Source organism: Poecilia reticulata, linkage group LG16, assembly GCF_000633615.1.
Source record: "Poecilia reticulata strain Guanapo linkage group LG16, Guppy_female_1.0+MT, whole genome shotgun sequence".
Lineage (NCBI taxonomy): Eukaryota > Metazoa > Chordata > Actinopteri > Cyprinodontiformes > Poeciliidae > Poecilia > Poecilia reticulata.
The window spans coordinates 19617587-19641737 of NC_024346.1; the positions used below are offsets into that span (position 1 = coordinate 19617587).

At 41.5% G+C, this 24151-nt stretch overlaps 1 protein-coding gene across 1 annotated transcript; it reads left to right on the plus strand.

Annotated features, from left to right (window-relative positions):
* The first annotated feature begins 384 nt into the window (after positions 1-384).
* Positions 385-23108, plus strand: LOC103478705 (uncharacterized). The gene is made up of 5 exons (XM_008432707.2): positions 385-840; positions 6419-9852; positions 12725-12881; positions 14850-16412; positions 21586-23108. Exons 1-5 carry the CDS (start codon positions 441-443, stop codon positions 22878-22880), a joined length of 6849 nt encoding a protein of 2282 aa, XP_008430929.2. The 5' UTR covers positions 385-440; the 3' UTR covers positions 22881-23108.
* The last annotated feature ends 1043 nt before the right edge of the window (positions 23109-24151 follow it).

The following is a 24151-nucleotide window of genomic DNA, read 5'->3' on the forward strand; positions in this document are numbered from 1 at the left end:
TACATAATAGAAATTTAATAAATCCAAGTCCTTGAATCCTTTGCGATCATTAAAAAAGTGTAAGTAAAGTATAGAAACAGGATTAAAATCAAAACTGATTGTATAATTTAATTTACAACTAATTAATACAAAACTGGTAATCATCAGAAGCACATACAATAAAGTTATGTTGTTTGACAGACCCTGCTACTTGACCCCATGTCGAGTTGAAAAGTTATGGTGAATTATAATAAAGTTTTACGTGTAGTGTGTGCAACAACAAAGTCACAACAACAGTAAACTGGAAATGTATAATTTAAAGCTTCAAATGTGTTTTCTTAGATAATGAAGCTCGTCTGTTTGTCAGTAACGAGGGTTTTATTTTGAAGGTGCCGACCGGAAATGTAATCCTGGCTTCATGATCCTTGTGTGCTTCGGACTAGGGGGTGCATGGGTGAAACATGGCCGCCGCAGACCCGAAGTCTCCGAATCGACAGAAAACCCCCACAGAGGAGGTGGACACATCTGGGGAACAGGCCGCGGCGGCGAAGTCGGGATGCAGCCCGAACCAGACGGATGAGGCGGCGGGCGAGAAAAACGGGGTCTGCCCCAACGGTGAGCTCGGAGCCGAGGATGTTGGCAGCAACGGCGGCGGCTCTGTTGCCAGCCATTCTGGGGAGGTTGGTCTCGAGTCCGTTGCTGGAGCAGCAGACAAAACGACATGCGTCTCACCGGAGGACCGTGCAGCGACCGGAAAAATGGCCGAGGCCCTCGACAGCCAGCAGCAGGCTTTCGACTGGTCAGACACTGAAGACGACGAGGAAGGGGCGAAAACCCAGACGAAGGAAAATGATAAAAGTGGTATGCCAACAATGTTGTTGTACGTTAGAGTTAGCTTTAGCCTGGGGCTAACCTGAGGTAAACTATCCCCTCCTGCTCCCGTGCAGACTCTAATCTCTGCTAACGGTATTTTTCATAGCAAAATCAAACTAGGATCCCACATTGTAGACTAGCAGCTTTCAACACGACTTTCTATCTTTATGCATGCAGTTGACCAGCGTGGCAATGTTTACTTTCCTACTTTTCGGAGGTTGGTCTTTATTTTGTTTATTATCATGTGCACAAACAGAAAAAAAAAAGATTATTGCAGATTTAACCATTTCCAATTTGTAGTCCTACTGCAGCTCTGCACAGAATAAGAGATGGGCGATATAATCTGAAGGTAAACGCTCCACTGCTGGTTTTCAGGGTAATTTGAAATAATTGAACAGTTCTACCAGAATACTAATAAAAAATAATATTGCTTACAAGTGAAATATTTACCAGTCATCAGAGAAAGTGAAACTCCTATATTATATAGAATCATCACACACAGCGATATATTCCAAAGCGTGGTTTCTATTAATTCGGATGATTTTTGGCTTACAGATAACGAACATCCAAAATTCAGTGTCTCGGAAAACGAGAGTACCTTGAAAAAGATCATTAATTGAAACTCCTGGTGCCACACCTGGATCAGCTAATTGAACTCAAAGAACCTTCACATGTTAAACCGGCTCTCAGTCTGGGTCAGTAGGCTACACAATCATGGGGGATGACTGCTGACTTCACAGATGTCCAGAAGTCAGTCATTGACACCCTTTACAAGGAAGGTAGGGTCATTGCTGAAGAAGCTGGTTGTTTAAAAGTTATGTATCCAAGCATATTATCCGAAAATTAAGTGGGAGGAAGAAGTGTGCAACAAATGTGCAACAGAAAGGACTGTCAAATGAAATTCATTACAGAAGAGCCACAAGTAGTAGCAATGTCACATTTCCAGTTTCAAGCCTTTCCTGAACCAGAGACGACGTCAGACGCATCTTACCTGTGTTGAGGAGAAAAGGAACTGGACTGTTGCAAATGAACTCTGCATTTCATTTGTAAATTAAAATTCCAGGGTCTGTAGGAAGAGTGGAGAGGCACAGAATCCTCATTGCTAGAAGTCCAGTGTGGAAGTTTCCACAGTGATTGTTTAGGGTGCCATGCCATGCTGCTGTTGGCCCACTGTGTTTTCTGAAGTCCACAGTCATTGCTGCTGTCAACCAGGAAATTCTAGAGCATTTCATGATTCCCTCTGCTGACAAGCTGTATGGAGATGCTGATTTTATTTTCCCGCACCACTTGGAGCTGCCCGCACTGCCAAAGGTACCAAAAGTGTTCCTGTTCTTGATTGGCCAGCAAGCTCCCCTGACCTTTAACTCCATAAAGTATCTATGGACTGTCTTCAAGAGGTACATGAAAGACACCAGATCCAACGAGGCAGACGATCCGAAGGCGGAAGCAATCTGGGCTTCCTTTACACCTCAGCAGAGCCACAGGCTGATCGCCTCTCTGCCATGGCGCATTGATGCAGTAATTCATGCAAGAGGAGACCCAACCAAATATTGAGTGCATAGAAATATAAATAGTTTTATGTTTTTTTTTTACCATTAAGCCATAATCATTAAAATTGCAAAATCTTAAAAGCTTGAAATATTTTAATCTATGTGTAATGAATCTCAATAAAAGGATTGTTTCACTTTCTGCCAAGAAATATTGCACTTTTATGTAATATTCAAATTTTTTTAGGTGTACTAATATATTCAGACGTCATTACCTCCAACATTTGCTACTTTTCTAGAGTAAATGTATATTTAAGTAATTCATAGCTAATAAATACCTCCATCCATCGAGTGTGAAGAAAATGAGACCATAACAAATATTTTTCTGACATTATTCCACTTAATTAAAACAAAGTTATTGTTTTGACAAAAGAAAAATAATATATCCCAAGCGTTAAAATCTCCTGCAACCTTATGTAGCAAAGGCTGTGACACAAAAAGACTCCAGTATGTGATAAGAACAACACACTGAAGCCATGTGCTGGTTGCTTCATGCTCTGGGGTCACATTTTTCCAGATAGATCTGTGGTTGCTTTCAAAGGGTCCTTTTCCACCAAACCAGTTCCAGTGCTTAACTGGTGCTGGTGGATACCTGGTGGCATTTTTTTTTCTGTGTCCACCGTGTCACAAAGTCCAAGTATAGCCCTGAAAAACCAGCTCTAACGCAGCACCAGTTTGAGAAAAGGGGGAGAAAACGGCTTGTTTTGTTTGGATGTAAAAAGGCCGGTTCATGGAGAGCACCAGCCAATCAAAATGCGACGAGCTCCATTTTTAAAACAGATTTAAAACAAAAACAAGAGTAGTAAAACGACGAACAAGCATAGGAATAACATTGACTGACTCCCATATCCCTGCAGTTTATTTTGAAATCACCCATGACGGATTTAAAGTACCGTAGGTCAATGTGCCGCTCACAGCTGATTATTTTCCCCTGAATTCATAAGTTATTTTGGACTCGGGCTGTTGATGCCCCACCCCTGAACATTTCAGATTTTTGACCACAAGTAGACGTCTGGTGTCTGAGACATTTTTTTTTTCTTTTAATACGACTGTTTACGCTAGTGCCACTTTCTACTTCTTTTTTTGGGTGCACTACTCAAAAGTCCAGTTGCATTTGCATCCAAACTGGTCACATTCTGGAGCTCTGAGTTTACCTCCCATCTTCCAGCTGTCGGTTCCAGGTTCCCGATTTGCTGTGGTCAGTCACAAAAACACAGGATAAACCAGGGAGAGATTGGATGAGCCATTTATGACAGTGTAAAACCAAATGGGTTCTTTTACAGAACATGTTAAGAATTGAAACTTAAACTATGGAAAAGTCCTGAGAATGGATGGAGTTAGGAAAAGGTCCAATTTCCCATCAGTTTTGATGTGAAATCTTCAGTTGTCTAGTAGCTCAAAGTTGTAAGTATAAAACTGCTTTTTAAAATCTGATGCACATCCGTGAGACTTTTCAGGAGTCATAGAAGAAAAGGTGATTGGGTAACTTAAGACTCAGTTTGCTCGTTGCCTAGATAATATGACACAACTCATCTATTGGCCAAAACTTTACAACTGACTGGCCGGTCAGTGACCTTCCTCCTCTCACCTTAGCTTAGAAGTGATAGAGGAACAAAAATACCATTAAGTTATAATATTCCTCTTTAAGACCAAAGAAGTACCCGATTCTTGATATATTTGGCGGTTTTGGTCTGCTCAATTCTTGATAACGATATTAGCCAGTCATGTGTACCTTATCGATTGTGTTACACAGAATTATGGTAGATATTTAGGCTGTCTTGACATTTGCTTTAAGGTTAATTTTGTAAATTTATAACAGACACTGATTAGCACCAGACATTTGAAGTTCTTCTTATGACCTATAGTAAACTAATTGTTTTCTACTAATTTTCCTAAGAATTCAGAAATCTCATATTTCTTCTTAGAGCAGTTTAAGACTTCCTGGAAAGGTGCAATATGAACTGTATTAAAACTGTAATTCTGAACCGTTTTTGACAATTAGTAAGATTGGTTAGTTTATAGATATTTTAAATACAGTCTGATAAAAGCTAAAAAGTAATTTTTACAAAATCAATAATTAGGATTTTAATAATGTAACTATGAATTGACTTTAGGGCTGCATATTAGAAAATCATGCTGTGGTGATAATATTGGTAATTACTGACAACAATTGTGATATGTGTCTGTTTACAATACAGATCTGTAACTTGTAGTGATATTATTGCACACCCTGATATTGCAATAATAATATGTTGGCGACATATTGTGCCTGTCTAATACACTGAAGTGCAATTAATAATATTAAAGCTAATTTCATTCGAGTGCTACTCGATAGGAAAAATAATCTCTTTATTAAATTTTAAATTTGTAGCACTAGAGACTGTCATTTCTATGAAATATAAATATCAGTTTTAAATATTGTGTGCATTATTAATAACTTTGTCTCCTTTAAATGTTAATATTGAACTACAACCAAAATTTAATATGATTTGAAACGACCAGAAGTAAAACGAACACGGTTGGGTGCATAAAACCCAGGTTTAATTAAACCAAGGCCCAGACTCTCTTAGCATTTATTCAGTGGGAATTGTAGCAGATATGTTTTGCATGATAATGCATTCAGCAGCCAAAACACAAACAATATGTATTGTGCAGTGCTTTTGAGTCGAACCTAAAATATCAGCAGAGCAGGGATTCTGTGACTGTCGGGCAAAAGCGATGATGAGGTGAAAGATGTGTGTCAGAGGTCGTGCGCTCTACCTCCTGCGCCACCGCTGCTCTCTTGGTTTAATCATATTCATTTGTGTAGATTACATCTGCACAAAATATCAAATCACAATCGTCACAATATTAATTTGTGTATAATCAGGAGCGACTGCTTGGATGCAATATTCAGTATAACAAACATATATTTGAATTGTTGGATAGACTTTCTAAATTGGTCACTCTAAATTGTCCTTAGGTGTATGTGTGCATGTCCACACATACACACAATGGTTGTGATGAAGAAAAAGAACAAGGCATAATAATAATAATTGATATATCCATTACAGTGTTACAGCAAGGGTTTTACAATTGCTCTTTTTCCTGAAGTTTTGCGGCCCTTATTGGAGAGCATTTGAATATTTAAACAGGAGAAATCTATAAATAATGCAAACTGTTCATAAATACAGTTTAATCCCATGATACTAAACTCTGCGACTGAGTGTTCATGTGCAGGCAACCAAATCAATTTTACATCATCCAATTTTAATTATTTAGCTGATATTAATATAAGAATGAATCAAATTTAAATTGGCTGAACTTAATTAAAACAAACCACAAACTTGCAAGTGATATGAAAATGCTATAGTGTCTTACATTTTTAATAACTTTGTGTAATAGAAACTGCTTTTGTTTTGTTTTGTTTTTTTAATCTTTGGGGCTGCATTCGTGATTTGCTATAAGGCTTAATTTAGTTTTCCAGTTCAGTCTTGTCTCGCTTGTTTGAAAGGTTCAGCAGGCACAAAGCGATCCTTTCCGTTTATTAAAACGGACGACTGCGGTATCCCCATTACAATTGTTCCATGGGCTTTTCCTTTCACTAAAAGTGGTGAGGGGGGGAAATAAATACCTGTTTCCGTTGAAAGGTTTACTGCAGCTAACATTTCAAGCACTGTGAATTAAACTGTACTTTTCAATAATACAACTGTCCAAATTGATGAACGTTCAGCAGTCGTTTAAGCCAACAACTGATATAGATTTGAATGACCAAGATCAGAAGAGACTTAAGAGTGTTGGAGAGATTGTGACAATGAAAAAAAAAAAGATGGTAGTGGAGAAGATGTTGGCTAGTTCCAATTAAAATAATTACTCCCAAAGTTTTCCTGGTAATATGCAACTCATTTCCTATTATGCCAACTGGTAGCTCTACAGATAGCTTTAGATCCGCAAGTCTGCTGATGGTGCAACAATTTCTAATCCTGTGAAGTTTGATTAATCATTAAAGCTGTATGCTGTGGTGTGCTTTTGTCTTTCAGACCTCAAAGTTGCTGAGACTGTTAACAACGCGAGGCAGGACGCTCCTGCTGAAGCAGAATCAGAAAAGACTGACGATGGGGAGAGTTCACCAGACAAGTTGCCAGTTGAGGACCTGCGGGGTGAAGTCGATGCCACGGAGGACAGGGCAGATGATGACGAAGAGGCAGATTCTTCAGCTAAACAAAGAAAGTGCCGCTGGGAGTGTAAGGAGTGTGGCCAGAAGTTTAGCCAGCGCGAGATGTTCAACCTTCACCGGCACTTTCATGCGCACGAGGACGAGCTCCTGCCCCCGACCTGCAAAGAATGTGGCCTTACCTTCCAGCACCGCAGCAGCCTCATCAAACACAGGAACCAACACAAAGAAAAAGAGGAGACCCTCGAGACTACAAAGTTGGAGGACGAAACGCGGGCTCAGTTTAGGTATCAGTGCGCAGAATGCAAGAGGATCTTTTCTCAAGTGAGCAAACTAAGGGACCACGACTGCAACAATGCAGCAGAAAAGCCTTACCATTGCACTCTATGCCGCCAAGATTTCCAGTTCAAAGTATCTGTTACCAAGCACATGATGATGCATTCCCGCGAGTGCACCTTTAAATGCCAAGAGTGCAGCCAGACTTTCCCAAACATCATGTCCCTGCGCTTCCACCAGAAATCCCACGCTGCTCTTAAACCATACGAGTGTCCAGAGTGCGGCATGGCTTTCAAACACTACTCCGTCATGGAAGACCACCGCCGCAAGCATGTCGACAACAGCCGCTCTCACCTCTGCAACATCTGCGGCAAGACTTTCAAGTACAGCAGCCTCCTCCATCAACACCAGTACCTACACACTGGCCAGAAGCCTTTCCACTGCCCGGAATGTGGCAAAAAATTTGCTTTCGCCCAGAACATGAAGGCGCACTGCCGCCAGCACAGGCTACGAGAGACAAACTCATCTGGTGAGCCGCCTGGAAAGCAGCCTCTCACTTCTGGACATGAGGCAGCTAAAGGTCCCGAGAAGGAGAACACCCATACGACTGAGGATACAAAACGCACCTTCGGCTGCCCTCTCTGTCCCCAGACCTTCTATGTTGCAGCTAACCTGAGAGCGCACATGCAGTTCCACGAGGACGAGTATGAAAAGCAAGAGAGGCTACTTCAATATCAAGTGGTGCCCAACAAGCACTGGGAGAAGGGACACACCTGCCCACACTGCCCCAGTGTTTTTCGGGACGAGCCTGGTTTAAAAGGACATCTGTTAAGTGTCCACAAGCCAACTGCACAGTATTTAGAAACCTTATCCGCACCAAAAAAGCAGCTTACTCAAATAAGCAGCGATAACACGCAAGGGAAGGCATTAAATATTAAATCCTACAAGTGTTCAGAGTGCGGGAAATCATTCCGGCACCGCTCGGTGTTGGAGCTGCACATGAGAATACATTCCAAGGACAAGCCATACCAGTGCAAAGTATGTGGCAAGGGTTTTAGATTCAGCAGCTACCTGCAGCAACATCTCATCATACACACGGGCAAGAAGCCGTACAAATGTCCAGATTGTGGGAAGGACTTTGCCTTCCTTCAGAACATGAGGACTCACCAGAAGCTGCACCAGCAGAAGCCGTTCCGCTGCACCAGTTGCCGTAAAGGGTACAGCAGCGAGACCCAGCTACAGCAACACATGCTGTCGCATAACGGCGATAAGCCGCACAAGTGCGAGCTGTGTGACAAGAGCTTTGGCTTGGCATACTTGCTCCGCGACCACATGAATACGCACACGGGGGAGAGGCCTCACCGCTGCGAGGAGTGTCACAAATCTTTTTCCTGGTTCAGCAGCCTGCTGGTTCACCAGAAGATCCACGCTCGCAAGAAACAGGGTCTAAGTCACTACAACTCCTACCCTTCTGGTATCAGGATGAGAGGCAGGGGCAAAAGAGGAGGGAGGCCAGCGTGGGGGTGGTCGAGACCATCCGGGGTCTCAGAGATGGTCGCTCCTCAACAAAACCTTTACCCAGTTTCACCTCACAGGGACGCTGACTTGCACAGGCAAGTGCGTCAGCAGCCCTTGCGTCCACACATGGATTTACAAACGAGGCATCTGACCGAGGCGTGGCCGTCTGAGCCGCACTCCCAAACTCTCCAGTGGAGCATGGACAGTAGAGAAGCGCCTGCACCCTCACAGCACCATTCTCAACCTCTACAATATGACACTCCAACGCAGCCACATCATCAGAGGAGTCCAGGATGGGCAGATATGCCCTTAATGGGTCTTGGATCGGCTCAGAACTTGGACTCCCATATGAAGGACAGTACTTCTTCTGTCCTGGGCTCTCATATACCAAAAAAAACCAGCCCATCGGCGGTTAGTGAGATGACGCAACAGAGGCAGCATAAACTGTCGTCATGGAATAGCACACCAACATCCACAGCCATGGCCTCCACAAGCTCTTTGCAGCACGATTTCTCCATTCCCCCCTCCTACATGGACGGAGCAGCACTGTGGAGTGTCCGGCCCACTCCACTGACAAATTCTCAGAGTTCCCCAAACAAGCTCAGCCAAGACCTGCAACTGCCAAGGTGGCCGGGCGGTGCCGAGCCGTCCACGCCTCCCAAGAAGGAGGAAAGGCTGTGGGACATCAGCAGTCCTCCAGTTATGTCTTCGACTGTTACTCAGCCAGAAAAGACATGGAATGGCTGCGAGCCGCAGAAGCCGTGGGCATCTGGCCTCACAGTTGCCCCCGCCTCAGCTCAGATAGACCAAAGCAGCTCCATGCCAATTTCAGTTCCCACTTCTTCTCACGGGGTTGCCAACAACTTGTGGGACATTCAAATACCTCCAGGGGCTGCGAAGACTGTGAACTCTGTGGAAAAATTAGTAAATAACCAAGAATTTCAGAAACAGGTGTCGCCCAGCTGGAGCAGTGTGCAGACCTCCACTCAGAAGGTCCCCATCTCCATCCAGTACGAGCCTCACCGTTTCAGTCAAGGGATCGGGACTCCGGTGTGGGCCTTCCAGAACAACTCCGTTGGACCTCAGACTCTGCTTCCCGGCCAGCTCAAACCAGGGGGCGGTCAGGAGCTGCAGCAGCAACCAATGGCAACGGCCGCTCAGATAATCATAAACCAACCTTCTCCTTTTTTCTCCCCTCCGCTCGCCCCTCTACCTCCTCTGGCTTTGCCAGGCCCTCACCCCCTGCACTCTGTTGCGGTCGGTGCCATGCCCAGACCTCCACACCCGAATATCTTTTTCACACCACAGCCAGTCATGACTGAGAGACCACATATGCCGCAGACCCTGCCCCTACCTCAGCTCCCGCCGCAGACCGAACCTCACAAACTCGGATCCCGTCTGCCTTTTCCACCGGAGCGGCTTCTCCAGTGCATGATCTGCGGGCTCTCACTTCCCCGCGAGCTGGATCTACAGATGCATTACCTGCAACATGCACAGGGGGAGATATGACATTTCTACACTAGTAACAAAACTTAGTTATGTTTTTATAATTGTCTGTAAAACCTCATTCATTTGACACTTTGCTGTTGAATGGAAATGATACAAAAAGAGACATATGTGAAACTAGACCCAATTTGCACATTTGATTTTAAAGTTTGTAAGACTGTGCGGTGTGTTTGAGTAGAGGACGTACACGTGTGTTAAATTGGTTTCACCGTCTTAAGATCATTTCAGCGGTCCAGATTAATGAGGTTCTGCAGGCTACATTTCATTTATTGCCAATGACGTTTAGATTTAGATCTTATTAGGAAGTTTTCTAGTTCAGTCCCCATGTCTTGAACCATTTGTACTGTGTTTCTCCATGTACAGTATACGGTGTGCCTTTTATGAGTACAGTCTGCATGTCTGCTGTCTTGGTATTCTAGGCCCTAGTTTGTGCTTTTAAAGTAGAGTAAACTGTGACCTCATCCTGTTGAAGACAGCGCAACGCTAAATGTGCTGAAAAGATTGGGGCTATGAGGTAAAATTTATTTTAAAGCATACATTGACTTGCAAAAGTATTTATACCTCAACATTTTTTTGCATTTTTGACACTTTACAACCAGAAACATGAATGCATCTTTGTGGGATTTTATGTGACAGAAAGTATTAAAAAACTGCAAGGTGGATCATGAATTACTCCAAATTACTTTTTGAGGCATCAGAATAAGCCTCTGTCAACAAGGAACACCAGTTTATTTGTAAAAACTTTGCACCATTTTCCTTCCATTTTGTGGTTATACGTTTTTTCTCATAGCATAAAATCCTAATGCTATATGTTTGTGGTTGTACCGTGACAAGACGTATAAAAAATTTTATTGGTATGAATAATTTTGCAAAGCACTGTACAAATGAAAGCTGCTGGCCTACCGGTGTAATCTCTGCTAGAAAGTTCCCGTATGCACACAGAGCCATGGGCTGGGTCCAAATGTCTTGCCAATCAACACAGTAACCATTGTGGGAATCTAGCTGAAGCAAAGTGTCATTAACAAAACTAACCATGTGTGATTTAAAAGCTTCTATGTTAAAGGTTTTCAGTAAAATTAATCATGAATATTTAGTCACCATTAGGAAAGTATGACACTGTTTGAAAGTGAGTTTTGTAATAAACCAGATTTCAATTTGTGATTTGTCTTCTTCCCCCCCCCCCAACAATAAGACAAACTGGTGTTAAACTTTAGTCAAATTGATCCTGTGTGAATTTAACAGAAATGTACCTATATTTATAAAACCAATTCCCACCTATAAGTGTTTAAATGTATTTTTGTGATCAAACATTTCATTCCATGACTGTAGCTCTAGTCAATTTCCGATTCTCATTTTCCCTGTTTTTAAAAATGGAGTAGCTTCACTGGGACATTATCAGTCTGAAAACGTTTTACTGCTGTACAATAAACACATTTATTGTTTGTAAAAGAATAATTATTCCCTTTCCTGTGCATTCATTGGTTACAAAACTGACCCTTCTACCTCTACCTGTGGTTTTAGCATGGAAGTTTCTCCCATCATGTCCTTACATTGGATTAAATAAAACCTGCCTTTGATTATAACATTGTTTGGTGCTATGTTTCACACATCTGAGAATTTTTTTTTTTTCATTTGCATGTTTATTGTATTTTATCTTGCAGTTTGGTGCTTTTGGATCCCCAAATGTCCTAAAGTGTCACATTTTAATATATACACAATTAAATGACTACTTAAAATGGCAAAAATGGTTACAACTGGAAGCATACTTTGGCAATTTGTAAAACAGAACTGTTGTTGAACCTCTATATCAATTATTCACAGATGTATAATCAGTCAAAACTTATCCCAATTCAGTAGGACAAATTATTAAATAATTATTTAATTTGGGACTCCATTAATTATTAAAAACATAACTGACCTAGATATTTTTATTTCCAGGCCATGAATAATTTGTAATGGAACCGAAGCTGGGATAATGGAAAAATATATATATACAGAAAATGGAAAAATAATTTTACTAAATCTAAACTGTTGGTAGAATAAATTACATGTAAACAATGAGTGTATTCAACTGTATCAAATATATTTTAAACCTTTGTGAATTTAAAAAGTAAAGATCACCTTAACGTTTGACACAATGAGCACTTGATATCAAAAGTCCTACTAATTCTAAATCTGATATAGTTACTCAAAACTGGTCCTATTAACATTTTGTAGACTCCAGGTGCCATAAGTAAAATTATTCCTGATTCATAAAAGCTTGACCTAAAATCTTTAAAAAGAAATACAAAACTGAAACTGCATTTTTGCTTTACGTTAGTTGGAATGGAATTATGGAGATAATGTTAGCAAAACAAAACACAGAGATAACAAAACGAAATACACAAACATTGAAAACATGTTTCTCAAAAACGGAACCATATTCAGCTAACATTTGAACGAACGAGAAAAATGAACCATTTGAAGAACTAAAACATAAGTCACCTAAACATTTTTCCTGACTGATGAAACTCGTAACCCTCCTGACCCCACTAAGGGACAAGGGTGTAAAGAAAATGGATGGATGGATGGATGGATGAAACTCGTATTTAAAATTGTTATTTAATTCTGACAAGTCTCCAGCAGGAGGCACTAATCCTGCATAAGTAAAAACAAAACGGCAGAAGAAGAGCCTACAACCGACTTAAATGCGCATGTGTAAAATAGCAATCCGTTGATTAACAGTTGGTGTAATTGTGGTGATCAGTTGTTCTGTGCTCTACTATAGCAAACTCTCGCTCGTATTAACATCTGCTAATCTTTTCCTATCCGAGCTGTTTGTGTATTATTAAAGAGGGTACACTAAATCCGCAGTTTGCCTAACGAACATTAGCGAAAGGTAGCTAACGTTAGCAAACAGACACAAGGCAAGATGGACGAGACTTCTGCTGCAGCAGAGATCGGAGAGGAGAGAGCTGAAAACGTGGCCTGTAATGTCGACGAAGACGATGAAAACAACGAGCATTCATCTGCTAAGGATGCCGCTGACGGTGAGTATCCGCTCATTAAACACCAGCACAAAACAGACCGATATGTTGGGCAACCATGCTGCGATTGTTACCTTTTCTGCACTAACTTTAACCTAATATCATAAACATGCACGCTTTAGACTAATATTCCAATTTAAATAGAAATGGCACGAATTTACAAACTTGCGTTATACAATTACCGGGGTGACGAGTTTTGTTACATTAGTAATTGTTTTGATAGTCACTGTGTGAGTGTGTAATACCAGACCAATGTTTTGTCGAGCCCTTTGTCCTAATTTACATTTTGCCTCTAGAAGCCTAAACGTTCTTGCTTATTAATGTTAGTTTTATTGATCGGTATTGGTCTAACCAGGCTTTCTGAAGGTCTACATTTTATTTAAAAAGCCGGGTGCTTTTTCAATCAGTATTATTGGTGCAAATCTATTGAATTGTTGTTGTTGTGTTTTGCTCAGGTAATTAACCATCAGTGATAAAATGCATTCATATACCTGAATCAAACTGTATGTTTCTAAAAAGCATAAATGTGGTAAAGGCTAAGCTTGTCATAAAAAAAACCTAATTTATAATATATTAAGCTATGTTTAGTACATTGCAGATAAAATGTAAGACACTGGTTTAATCTGAAGGCATTCAAAGAACTTTTCATTTGCACCAAGATCAGATCTGAGATGCAGAGGTTAAAGACTGAGGCAGCTGAAGCCTTTAAAAAGATTTTGGGTAAAACTGTATGTTATTCATATTCTTTATATGACTAAATCTGCTTAAATAAAGCTTTCTAAATTACTACGTGAAGTTTATTAAATGATCTTTGAATGTTCTACCTTTTATAGTAGATAAAATAAAGGTTAGTGAATTCATGCGAGTTAACTTAGAAATATTTTTTGGATCAAAAATACATTTTCTTTAGTTAAATTCTGGAATGAATTTAAGTAGTTCTCTAGGATTTTAGAATTTTAAAGAGACTGATGTACAACTATAAACATTTGTTGTCACTATATCCTCTGAATGTTTGTCAGAAATGTTCCCTTTGCACAATAATCTCTGGTTGGGTTCTGTCACAATCCTCTTGAAGGTTGTTTTATTGCATCTATAGTTTTCAAAACAAGCAAATTGATTTAGATTCTGCTGAATGGCATTCACTAGATAAGACTAAGCTCCTGTCATTTCTCTCTACTCTATCACTATTGTCACACTCGTGTGATCCCATTACACTGTTACAGCTTATAGTAATTATGATGACCTCTGGAGGTTGATAGGAAGGGGCCCAACTTTGATCTCCGATTCCATGTTGGGGCCTTTCAGCTGATAAAGTGTAAAGAACACATGTTGGTCATTGATTGGAAGTGATCTAAAATGGGCCAATTATTCAGCTTTGGGGGGGCAAATGCATCAAATTCTTTGATCTTTATTCATATGGTTGCTATATAAAATAACTTAGATGTGGCTTAAATTGTTGGTGTTGTCATAAGGTGGTTTATGTCACAATTTATATCATGGATTTCACAGTCATGAACACAATGAACTTTTAGATTTGGTGTTCTGTAGAGATTTATTTAAGATCATTTAAACATGATTACACTCCCTGTTTTGCTGGATTCACTCAAATTTAAGACTGAGTACAAGTGAGCGATTGTTGTTTAAAATGTGGCATTTAAACTCACTTTATATAGTCACATGCATTATTACGGTCACTTTTTCTATTGTCCTTGTGTTTTAAAAAGTAGTTGTTTAAAGCAGTAAAATGTTCTGCAGTCGAACACTGAAAGAAGTTCATTTCTGTTCTTTAAAATGAATGTGAATTGTCTGTAGTCTCATTTTGTGTTTATTTTTTTTCTGTAAACATTAATGTGGTAATAATAATAATAAAAACATTATTTAAGCCTGTGTTTTGTTATATATTTTTCTTTTAATTCCTTTCTTGGAAGCAGGAGTCTCTTTGACCTCCTATTTTCCCGTTTCTATTTCTAGGGGACGAACTTTTCTGCTGTCGGGATTGCGGAGAAGCTTTCGGCGAGGAGGCTGCGTACTTGGAGCATCGCCTTCAGCATCCTCCACAAAACACGCATTTAGACAGCCAGTCTGATGGTTTACTTGACTCTGAAAAGGACAACGAAGCACTTTATTTTTGCTCTTATTGTACACTGTCATTTGTTGAGATGAGCGAACTGCACTTACACATGAAGGACCACGATCAAATCTCTCTGAAGGGGTCTGATGTTGATCCCGGAGCAGCAAAGCAGCACGCCTACGAATGCTCAGATTGTGGCAAATCGTACACAGTGATTGGACATTTCCTCAACCACCAGCGCTCACACAGACAGCCCTCCAAATCGGTTTTTCACGACTTGGAACATTTAAAAAAGAAATCGTTTCAGTGCGAGTCCTGCGGAAGGAATTACTCTCGTGCTTCGGCTCTCGATGCTCATCGCCGTTGCCATCAAGAGAAGCTGGTGAAGTCGAAAAACAGGAGCTCTGGAGAAACTGTTCAGCCGGCAGAGCCGCCAGCAGAAGTAAAGCCATGTGAGAATCCGACTGAAGAAGACTGTGACAAACTTTTTAAATGTTTGTGCGGCAAAGCTTTTTCTAGCATGATGCGGCTGAAAACACACCAGCGATTCAGCCGTAACGCGCTCTGCTCTCCGGAGGAGATGAAGCAAAAACCAAAGAAGGGCTGTGGTGAGTTTTACTGCAGCGAGTGCAACAAGGCGTTCAATGGCCACATCGCCCTCTTTAACCACCAGCGCTGGCACGCTAATCACTCTGGTAACGCCGCAAAAAGGTTCCCGTGCGAGGAATGTGGAAAAGAGTTCATGACGCTGACGTTCTACTACAGACATCAGCGCACAGCACACAGCGACGAGACCCCGTCGAAATCGTTCCAACATCAAGTCTGCCAGCTTCAAAAGAAGGCGTTTGAATGTAAAGATTGTGGGCTGAAATTTTCCAGGGCTTCTGCGCTTCAGTCCCATCAGCTCCAGCACACCGACGTTTTCAGAGAAACGGAGAAGGCGCATTCAGAATCCACTCTGCCGTCTCAGCGTGGATCAGAAAGTGAACAGAAGGTCAGCGAGCTTGTGGAGGCTTCAGTGGAAGGAGCAGTGAAAGCAGAAACCATTCCCCCCACCGATGTGGGTGGAGAACAACAGACAAACGAAATGGATGAAGAGATGGAGAGCTATGAACCGGGTGACTTTAACGTACAAGTGATCAGTGCAAGTGAATCCGAAGACGAGGGTCTCCAAGAGACAAATCCCGATCTGGAACTGCTTTGCGAGTCGGATCAGGATACAAGGGAGGACAGCGAAGTATACACTGGAAGTCTGGTTTCAAAACCGGATGTGGACTTGAAAATAGTCCAGATTGACTTTGCGCAAAGCTTGCAGAGTCCGCCAATAGAGAATGAAGCCCAGCTTAAAACTGCAGAGGAGAGATTTGGTTGCCCTGAGTGTTATCGATGGTTTAATAATCCCTCGTCGCTGCGCGTCCACAGAATGTGGCACAACGTTCGTAGGAGAAGACATCAGACTCAAGGTCAGTCAGAGGAAGTTTACAATTGTGACACATTTCCTCATGAAACACAAAGCAGTGGTTCATTGATTCAGGCCGAAACAAGCTTAGAAGAGACCGCTTTCATGTGCAGTGACTGCGATCAGGTTTTCACCCAGTTACCTGCTTTATTGTCGCATCAGTTACATCACCCCAAAAGAAAACAGTTCCAATGCCCACATTGCACATCATCCTATTTGCATGCAGCCAGCCTGTACAACCATTTGAAAACCTGCACAACACAAAAGAGGGAGACTATTTCCATCAGTAAGAAAGAGTATAATCCAAAGAAAACCCTTCTGGGTCCAAAGATTTATCATTGTGAGCAGTGTGAGAAAGGTTTCTGGTCCTTGGGGGCATACTCTCACCACAAGCAGAATCGGATGGAGTGCGTCGATTTGAGACTCAGGAAAGGTGTCTCAGGATCTTCGCACTCCAACGGACGCTCGCGCTCCACCATCAAGGTGGCGTGTCCCGTTTGCGGCAGGAAGTTCCGCCACAAAGGCATCATGGCGCTGCACATGCGCAAGCACGAAAACGGAGACCACAAGTGCGAGATCTGCGGCCGCTCCTTCCGCCTTTTTTCCAGCTTGCTGAGGCACGAGGTGGTGCACAGCGACCTGTTGCTCCCACCGCCTGCCAAGTCCTTCCAGCATCAGGTGGAGCAGCTGAAGAAGAACACGTACGCCTGCCCCGACTGCGGAAAGCTGTTCTCACGGGCCAAAGCTCTGCAGTTTCATATGAAGAGCCACGGCTACGAGACCGGCCACTCTCCGTCGTCAACGGGAACTGCAGAGGCTCTGAAGGATCTGCAATGTGAGACGTGCTTTGCACATTTCACCAAGAAGTCCTCCTTAAGGGCTCACCAGAAGCTTTGCAGGAGTAAATGCAGTGAGGGAGGAGGGAAGATGGAGCAGTCTGAAAAGGATGCTGCAAAACCAGAGGGTGTGGATGCCAACATGCCAGAAATGTCCAAGCAAATAAACGAAGGGGGTAGTGATGCACTAAAGATGGAACAGCGCCTAAAAGGGAGTGATTCAGGCTCAAATAAATGGAAGTACCAATGCAAGATATGTAACAAATGTTTTTCAGCGGTTGGAGCCATGAACATTCATAAAAGAACTCACATTGAATGCAGCAAAGGAGTAGCAAAATCAAATTCACCCATATCTCTAGTGTTCAAAGTAACAAAAAAAGACGAGCAGAGTAAAGGACTGATTCACTGTTCAGACTGCGGAAGGCGTTTCACCACCAAGTCTGCACTCGGCTCCCACAAACGGTGGCACAGAAATGAGAAATGTTTGCCGTCCTCACTCGAAGTTGCCCTCAGTTCCGTCGGTCATAAGACGGAGGACGAAGGTTTTAAGTGTGAGAAATGTGGGAAACATTGCTTCAACCGTCACGTCCTCCAGCGCCACTGGATCTTTAATCCTCAGTGTCTGACCGGAACGGATCCAGAACCAAATGCAGCTCTGGAGAGAAATGGCTCTGCAAAGCAGTTTTCATGTCCGGAGTGTGACCAGACATTTGGGCAAGTTTCACTTTTAGCTTCTCATTATGAAAAGGAGCATCGTAAGATTTTGGAGTCAGGAAAAACTCCAGGAGAGCCGTTGGCTCTCGCCTCAGAACAAACTGACGTCAGCCACGCTGGGAGTGAATCCTTGTCATCTGTCTTGAAGACTAAAACTCATCAATGCCCCCTCTGCTCCATGACTTTTGAAAAAGCGAGAGGTCTTCGCGCTCATAAGTGGCAGGCCCACTCAGAGGGAAAAAAGAGCAAAATGAACCTCCTGCTGAGAGAAAATGTTGAGCAAAAGGCCATAAAGGATGAAGTGGAGCAGACCGAGCATTCTGTGATCAATTCTAAAGAAATGAAGGAAGTTCAATCAGACCCTGCCGGACCCATCTTGTGTCTCGACTCTGGGAAAAAATCCAGCTCTGCAGAGGCTCCGCAACCCCCCAGTAACGGGGCTTGCTTAGAGGTGAAGCAGAAGACGGAAACCGCTGAAGCCACAGACGAGGTTCTCCCTCCGCTTAGCCGTTTTTCTGAACAAACAGTGAAATACCTCTTCAAGTGCGATAAATGTGGCAAAGCTTTCCAAACCGAGACGCAGTTGGAAAGCCACAAGATCAAGGCAAAGAGCCGGCCCTACTGCTGCGCCCTGTGTTGCCACGGCTTCTGGACGGAGAGCCAGCTGCAGCAGCACCTGGCCTGGCACGACCAGGTGCGATGCCGCCTCCCTAGTGAGGTGCGCCTGTGGCTCAGCTCTGCTGTGACCTCAAAGCCTTTCAAACCCAACGACGGCAAAGGAAAGCTTCCCCCGCCTCCTGCCGCGAGCGAACCCACTCGCCCTCGACCCCGTCAGGCTGTCGACGTGCAAGCATTCGCCGACAGTGATACAGAAACACAAAGTGCAGTGCATCAACAGCGTGGCGTACCGCTGCTCCGTTTGCCCCTGGAGTTTTAGTCGCATTGGATTTTTTTGATCATCTCTTCCGGAGACCCCGGCGGCCTTAATCTGCCTTGAATGTGAATCTCCTTCACCAGCATCTTACATCGCATGAGCATAGATTGTGTTTTTGCTTCATGTTGCACCTTTGTGACACTTTTGAGTCCCCTACTCTCAGGCTTTCCTTTACACTGGACCAGTATCACTGTAAATGTGGATGTACAACTGCTTTCATAAGCTTCTTATGTCTAGATGAATGTCTGAACTTTGCTCAACCTTTTTGCATTTGTGTTTATAACTAAACAGAACGATGGATTTTATTTTATTGCCAGAACTGATGCATTCACGTTTTAAAGATGCTTCATTTAAAAAAAAAAAAAGCACTCTAATTCAAAGGTCTATAAAATAGATTGAGACTTTATATGTAGACATTTCCTGCTGTTTTAAAATGCTGTGAATTTTTTAGTTAATGAAGTACTGCTGTACATATTTCCCCATCAACTGGCAGAGTAGTGAAGTAGTTTGTCTATGAAAGCACATTCTTCAGTGTTCGATATTTTTTCTTTGTAGCTATCTATCTCTTTGCTGTGGAAAGACTACTCCTGAATATGGTTGTTTCTACTGAATCGTTGTAAAATGGAAAAGACTTGGTTAATATATTTCTTATTTTCATTTCTTTATGAATGGTGTTTCATTTGACCCTATAAATTGCCGTTTCAGAAACTGAAGAAAATAAAATTGTTTAAATCTTGCAGTCGTGTTGTTGATTCAGCCTCCATTTGTTCATCAAATTGAATAGTTTATGATGATTCTTTCTACATTTATTTACCTTGAAGTGTTTATTCACGGTTTCACGTTTGTCTGAAATGAAAAACAAACAAACAAAAAAAAACATCCAAGTAATAAGGTATTTTGAATTATTTTTAAATTGGAGTATTTACTTTTAAAAAAATAGCTTCACTGATAAAAACCAAAGCCTGTGCTGGGAATCTGCTGCTTTTTGTGATTATAGTTTAACATCTTTGGGTATTTAGAGCTCAGCTTGATCTTCAGTCCTCAACGACCCTTTTTTTTTTTTTTTTTTAGATTTGTGCATCAAATTTGTTATTTTCTGTAACTCTGAATTCGTAACAGTTCATTGTTTTCTTCCTTTCTTCCAGCATTTTGTTTCTGGAAACAGTCACATTGAACCAGGGTTGCCCAAACTGTGGTCCAGGGGCCAATTTCTGCTCTTGGAATGATTTTATTTTTTTTCTCCAAAACACATTTAAAGAATTGTTTAAATTTGACTTGTTAGCACAGACTGCAGATGCAGACTCTTTTTCTTTTATTTTAGGGTAAGATTTTTTTTCTGTCAAATTTTATGGAAAAGGTTAGGCGCCACATAAACGATTAGGAATCTAATAAGCTTTAGTTTTAGTAAAGCGAATGTGTGAGAAACCCTTTGGGACATTTAAATTGGAAATGATTTGTAGATTTCTTTCCTTCAAAAAGCAAACTACTATAATAAGTGATGTACATTAAGATTTTTTCCTGAGCAGCTTAAAATATATATATAGTAAATTAATTTTATATTATTGAGTTTAAAAAGATAAGTTGACATTAAGGGCTTTTAACTTGCTGTTTAGAGTTTGAATACCACTGACTTGAACCGTGGCATATCAAATTAATCTCCTTTGTAAAGATATATTTTCATTAATTGTCCAGAAATTATTTTGGACTTGATTATTAATGGGTTTAGTTAAATTGCATAAATGGAACACATTACTCCACAGAGGGGAAATTGGTGTAATACAGTATAAACTGTATTTGACAAACTGTTTTCACTTATCTTGCTTCAGATTCCTCTTTGTATCAGCTGACTGTTATAAAATATGACAGATTTTAATCCCTGATTATAAAATTGATTCAAAGGGACCTGACCCATCTTTAATAATAGTCATTCAAGTTGTTTAGTGTATATATACATATAGTACATCAAGTTATTTCTAATTTTTGGTTTTCAAGATGCCAGTAAAGCATTTCTAAGGTAGATTAAAATAGTTTCTTGGTCTGCATGACATGTTTCTTCTGCCTGCAGGTAAAGTTAACCCTTTGGCCAGAGTCCTGACTGGAATAGTATCTGTGAAAGGAGCTAAAGATTGGGGGGAACCTTGAATCAACGTGTCAGTGGAAATTTGCGAGAAGTTGGTCAGCAGTTAGGATTTGATTGCCGTAAATCCCGAAAAATTATTTTTCCACCGATTACTGAGAACAACCATCACTATTAAAATTGGAACTCCCTTTATATGGTTTTATTCTTTTAGAGATTCCTGTCCCATTTCCAAACAGAATTAAGTTTCTTGGATGACTTAATACAATTTTCAATCTCAAGTCTTTAGGTGTGTGAACGCTGGCTTGACTGTATGTGCTTCATTTAATTAGGCCATGTATTTTTCTTGACTCAGATTAATGAACACCTTATTTAAGCATCATTGTATAAGAGAAAATAATTTTATCTTGTTAATAGTTTTACTTTATTCTAAAATTTAAAAACATGGGTTTATAATTTTTTTTCTGCTAGTGTTTTAGCTATAAACAGCTTTTTCAAGTTGAATAAATAACTCATTTGAAAACATATAAGGAAAAATGAATTGAGATAAACCAGACAGGACAGTTTCTATGTGAAATACTCATCAATTTTTTTTTTTAAATTCTTTTCTTTGCAGCCACAGAGAATGACATAACATGTGAGGACTGTGGCCTGACGTTTACTGTCATGGACGCCTATGAGACTCACCTGCACCAGCATGCACTGGACGAGGAGGAAGCCCAGCTGAGAGACAACGAGGCTCCCACAGAACAAGATGAAGAAAACGAGTGCGAAGACCAGAGCGTCGGTGTGGATGGTTGTGACGCAAACGGTTCGGCACAAACCCAACCTCCTCAGTTGACGCAAAGCAGTCGCTATCCTGTGAATCCCACCAGATACACATGTGCAGCTTGTGGGAAGAGTTACACCTACCTAGTTTCATTTCAGAAACACCAAAAAATGCATGAAAAACCACGTGAAAAAGAAAAAATCCAGAGCCCGGTTGATCCAAACCTGCGTCTGTACGAGTGTCCAGACTGCGGGATGTCGTTCATCAGGCGAACTCGACTGGTCAGCCATCTGAGAGTTCACAGGTCCAAAAGCCGCAGTAATCTGCTCAAATGTGATCAGTGCAACAAAGTCTTCATTTCTGTAAAGACGTGGACGGCTCACCTAGAGCTGCACAAAGAGAGGCGGTTCTGGTGTTTGAGCTGCGCTCAGGGCTTCCTGAATGAAGGGTTGCTGGACAAACACTTGCAGAATCATAGTCGACGACCGCAGACCCACAAAGCTGACGACAGAAGCATCCACGACACCAAACCACCAGCGAGTCCTCCAAAAATGCAACGCAAGCAAAAGCCTCATGTTTGCCTTCACTGTGGCAAGAGGTTCTGGCGTTCTAGACAACTGTTTAGACACACACAAAAGCATGTTAGACGTGAAGGCAGGGTCGCCACCGAACCTCCAGGGAGCTCTGTGATTTATCGAGAGACGGGAGACATTAAAACGGAAACGTCTATAAGCGAAGGAGAAAAGCTGGAGGTGGATGTGAGCATGGAAGAGTTGCAGGTGAAGGAGGAAGACATGCAAGATGAGGGGCAGAGTCCATACGCGGTGGCTGAGGACGGGGATCCGGATGACTCTGAGGATTCAGACTGTGGAGAGCCTGGTCATCACTATGAGCTTTCAGAACCTCGCCACTCGGACGACCAGCCGGACCAGCCGGACCAGCCGAGCTCAGAAGCTGCACAGTCACCAACTGGAGGGAAGACGGAGAAATCGGAGCCAAAACTGCACAGAGAGCATAAGTATTGTGAATGGGAGTGCATTGAATGCGACATGGGCTTTGATGAAATGGCAAAGCTGCACTCGCATTACGTAAAACACGCAACAGGGGAGTTACCCATACCAAAGGAAGAAATTGAGGTTTAAAACTTTTTAAAAGTTTTTTTTTCTTCTTTGTATTACTATAGGATTTTGGCTTCTTAATAAAATGTTGTTTTTTTTAACCATGTAAGAAATGCTTCTGAGTGTTTGAAATTTAAATGTTTGTAAGATGACATACTGAAATAATGGGGAAAAGGTGGAAGCTGGAAGCAAAAAAATAATACATGCTTGTACTTTGTAAAACCAAAATAAAAATAAGTCCATCCAAACTGAGCTGAATAGTCACTTTGCTTTAACTTCAGATTTTGTCAGAACATCCATGTCGTGTATGAATTGATTTAATAAGCAGGTGGACTGAAAATTATACATAAACTCAATACTCTGTAAATAATACATTTTCAACTGCAAACTTAAATTTTCTACCAGTTGTGCACATCCAATCAAACTCAAATCTTTGCTAATTCTTCTTTGCAAAATGACTCAAACTCATATTAAAGAGAGTGTGTGAGTGTCGTGGAAAAAATTACTTAAGCAAGTCTGGATGAGAAGAAATAAGAAATGTATTAAAACCTTGCAAGGTGAGAAAAGTACAGAATCAAAGGAGTCTGTCAAGTCTGCTCTGACCCACTGGATCTGGCTTCCTTTTGTAGGTTGAGGTCAGAGCAGAGAGACTTGATTGGACAATAAGTGTGAATCTTTGTTAAATCAGGGAGATCATCTGGCCATTTCCCTGATTGGACAATAGGTGTTCTCCTTGACCAATCTCATGAGATCATCCAGACACATGATCTCATCATCAGACAACCTAAAGCACAAAAGGGGTGAAGAGCACATTATAAAATTTTCCATTACAGTGAGCAGCAGTTTTAATTCCCTTACCTAATTCTCAGCTGGATTTCAGACTAGACATTGATTGGGTCACTCTGTCACATGACTACTCTGATTTAAACCAACGCACTGTGTTTAGACTCATTGACCTGCTGGAAGACGAACCTTTACCGCAGTCTTTAGTCTTCTGGAGCCTCCAGAAGGTTGTCTTCCAGTATTGCATTATATTTGTCCATCTTCTCGTCAACCCTGATGAGCTTTACTACCCCTGTTAAAGAAAAATATCCTGGCAACATGTTGCTGCAACCACTGTGTGTTTCATGGTGCAGTAAGAGGTAGCAAAGTGGTTGTTAATGAATACAAATATCTGGTATACTTTAATTTCAAAGTTTTATTTCCTTGTGTTGGTGTATAACAAATTAAATAGCTTGAGGTTGTATTATTACAACTAGCATTTCAAAGAGGAGGAGGCTGCTTTTGTAGAGTGC